Consider the following 3,650-nt stretch of genomic DNA (forward strand, 5'->3'; position numbering starts at 1 on the left):
GGGCTGCTAGGGGATGCTGGGGGTTGCAATCCAAGTTACCTGGAGGGAGCCAGTATTGGGAAGGCTGCACGAAGAGATTGGCGGGGGGGGAGGCCTGCAACAAATTGTTGCAGCATTGACCCTGTTCTGTGCACCAGCCTGTCAAATTCTCCTACCCCGTGTCTGTTCATTCTTGCATGCACCTTGCTTCGGATCTTTTGTTCCCTAAGATTTCTTGTACTTCTGCAAACCTGGAGTAATCCGCCTCCACATGGGTCTGCACCCCACGGTTGCTGCTAAACTTTCAAGGGTGCAGTTTGGGCTACGCCAGCAAGAAGCCGGAGAAAGTGGGAAATGCCTGCCCAGTTTATGAGTCCACTGATTGATATTCTAAAGTCAAGTACTCCTGAACAGGGGCTTCCCTTCCTCAACCATCATGGTTAACACCCCGTGCTTCAGTGCATCCGCTGAAGGCATCTCTACGTTGTGCAGGCCTGAAGACGAAGAGGCAAGCAAACAAGATGGAGGAAAATCTTAGTTTTGGATAGCCCAGGGGGTTTTAGGAGGGGCAGCCTTTTAGAGTGGGGAAAATCACTGCAGAAAACTTGGGAATCCACCAAGCGGGGGGGGGGGGGGGGAGAAAGGGCTGTGTCCATCTGGGGAGGGGTAGATTTGGGTCCACAGACAGACCTGCTGCTCCGCACCCGTGTCTTAGACCGGCCAGAACACGGGTCCAGCTGGTCCAAAGTCGCAGTTTCTGCCTCTCATCCTTTACCATTCCTCTTTCTGTGCTTGACAGTTTTGTTCCTCATCTCGCGCAGGGCATGAAAGTGCCAATTCTTGGTCCCAGCCAAGACTGAACGCAGCCCAACCTCTCCGGGAGCCAGCGCGGCTTCGCCTTTGGAACTCAATTTGCCTTCGTTTTTCCCAAGCTGATCTGCCGAGCCCCCTCAGAACTCCTGCAGAAGGCGGGGAGCCCAAGGGCAGTTTTTCCAGCTAAGAAATGGAGAACCAGACTCTCGCTGGCACGTGGCTTAATTGGACCGCTGCCAACACCAGTGCGCAGTGCCTTCCTCAGGCGGACTTCCAGTACTCCCTCTTCACGGTGGTCTACAGTGCCGTCTTTGTCCTGGGCCTCTTTGAGAACGGGGTGGTCCTGTACCTCCTGACCTGCCGAGCCAAGAATCCGCCCCGGCCCAACATCTACCTCGTGAACTTGGCCGTGGTGGACGCCTTGTTTGCGTGTGTTCTGCCCTTCAAGATCCACTACCACCAAAGCCGCAACGACTGGACCTTTGGTGACGTGGCCTGCAGGATCACGGGAAGCGTCTATTTCCTGAACATTTACCTCAGCATCGCCTTCTTCACCTGCCTCTGCATCGACCGGTACGTGGCCGTCTTGCATCCTTTCGTGTACATCAGAATCCAGAATTTCCATTACGGGATCGTGGCCCTGGTCCTCTGGGTGACCGCGCTGGCCACGGCCGGGCCTCTGGTCCTCGGGGGGCCCCTCAGCTCCAGGCAGGGCAACAAAACCGTGTGCTTCGAGAGTTTTACGACGAGCAACTGGACCGGGCGCATGATGCCCTACAACACGTGCGCGCTGATTTTCGGCTTCGTGGTTCCCTTCGTCGTGATCTTGGTCAGCTACCCCTTGATCGCCCGGCGCATCTCCCGCATCCCCCGCAGCGCCCGCAAGAGGAAGGCGCTGGGGACCATTTACCTCATCCTCTTCATCTGCGTGACCTGCTTCCTCCCGTACCACGTCACCCACCTGCTGCACTTCCTGACGCGGGCCGGGCTCATCCAGGACTGCCGCTTCGCCACCTTCATCTACAGGATGCGCCGCTTCACCTTGGCGCTGATCAGCCTCAACTGCTGCCTCAACCCGATTCTGTACTACTTCACCTTGGCCATCAACTGGCAGCACTGGCGGCTTCGTCTCCGGGCGAGGACGACGACGGTCTACACGATCTCTGGTGCCCGAGATGGCAAGAGCCAAGCCCCGAAGAAACCCATGCCCTGGCGCAGGGAGAGGAGCAACCGGGCAGCAGACGGGGTGAACCTGATGAGACTCCCCACAGACTCTCCTTTGACTCCGACTGCAGAATGAAGCCGTCCAGGTCGTACTTTATGTCTCGAGGAGGGTGTGTTAGCATTTGGGTTCATTAAGCTTTTTGAGATGAGCAGGAGGAGGTTTTGCTGCAAGAGCTAGTGCAGGATAGAACTGTCAATCCTAATTTTCTTTCCAAGCGCCTTTCTAGCTTTAAAGTACCTAACACCTCAGAATCTGGGTGCTTGAACAAGCCTCTTTCGTAGAATTTTGCTTCATCCCACGAATAGGCAAAAAAAGGGCCCGTGTGTTTAGATGACACCGTGCAAATCATCTAAATTCTTCTCAAGTCAACTGTTTTCTGTTTCTTACTTTTAGACAGTGGGGCTTACCTTGCCATACCTCCCAGGTATTTTATACAGGCCAGTCTTCCCCAGCCTGCTGCCCTCCCTCCCAGCATGCAAACAAAAATTCGGGTTCTCTCCCTGCCTCCTTCCAAAAGGAAAAACTTGCCAATACGAAGCCTAACAGATGGGGACTTGGTGTTGGACCATCTTGAGAAAGTATTATTTCATAAATCACTGGGAAAATTCTCAGTGGAATGCAGTTTATTTCCAGTTGCGTAGGTCACTGGGCAGAGGCGGTACTATTATCTTCATTTGCTTTTTGGCAAAAAAAAAAAAATCCAACAGAAGTCTTGCTGCACATTGCTGGATAACATTTCTATTATAGCACACATTTTCATGGACTGCCGTTCCCTTCAGCAGCTGCAGCGATCGCTCGGTGAGGGGCACTGTCGTCTGCAAAACCTTGTCGCATAAGAAACCGAAATGCTGGAATACCCCAAAGCGCGTTTGCAGAACAAGAAATAAAGAAATGGTGCTGGTGTTGATTTGGGGCTGAATGAAGATGGTGGTTTCTAGGTGTGCTTTAAAGATGCAGCTTGTCCTTTGCAATGAGTTCTCCCAGGGCATGTAATGCTTGCTGCAGATCTGCTGAACTTCCATTGCGCTCACCTCGTCGGGTGAAGACGACTTACACAAATGCTCAGGCTGAATTCCTAAACTATACAAACTGCTAAAAGAGTTTATCTTTGCACTAGGCTAAACCCTTGTTTGGAAATGGAGGGCTAGAGCGTATCCTAAGAAACGCACAGTCCAAGGCATGCTGGGAATTCTAAGCCTTTCTTTCTGTCTCAGCATGCAAAGAATTGTGGGTTAGAGTTCTTCAGGTCCGGAAAGATGCTCTAACTTTGTTGCAGCTTATTGACATGGTCAAGTAAAACAGAAGAGGAGAGGAGAATTGGAAGGGGCCTATAAGCCACAGAGTCCAAGCCCTGCTCCACTTCAGCAGGGGGTCGCCCATCCAGCTGCAGGCCCCATACCTTTCCAACTTCGCAAAACCGACTTGACAAGCTAGTTTAACGTATAGCTGTGCAGGCAGTCCTATCCGTCCCAAACCTTTCGCCTGGAAAAGGCATCGTGTTTAAGGCCTCCTTTGCCAACCTGGTGCCCGGAAGGGTCGGTGAAGACTGTCATGCCACCCCATTGGTTCATGGGAGTTGTAGTCCAAAGCATCTTGGCAAAAAGGGTATATGCTACCGTGACAAAGCTAAGGA

General features: G+C 52.6%; 1 protein-coding gene across 1 annotated transcript; it reads left to right on the forward strand.

Annotated features, from left to right (window-relative positions):
* The first annotated feature begins 766 nt into the window (after positions 1–766).
* LOC123031077 (lysophosphatidic acid receptor 6-like) lies at positions 767–2,953 on the forward strand. Its single transcript, XM_044445536.1, has one exon. The coding sequence runs from the start codon at positions 983–985 to the stop codon at positions 2,090–2,092; it is 1,110 nt and encodes a 369-aa protein (XP_044301471.1). The 5' UTR covers positions 767–982; the 3' UTR covers positions 2,093–2,953.
* Positions 2,954–3,650: the final 697 nt, after the last annotated feature.

Source organism: Varanus komodoensis, unplaced genomic scaffold (genome assembly GCF_004798865.1).
Source record: "Varanus komodoensis strain SLA01 unplaced genomic scaffold, ASM479886v1 scaffold48, whole genome shotgun sequence".
Classification (NCBI taxonomy): Eukaryota; Metazoa; Chordata; class Lepidosauria; order Squamata; family Varanidae; genus Varanus; species Varanus komodoensis.

What these genes read in the sequence shown, in the direction of transcription:
- LOC123031077 (XM_044445536.1), top strand. Translation starts at nt 983, where the DNA reads ATGGAGAACCAGACTCTCGCTGGCACGTGGCTTAATTGGACCGCTGCC.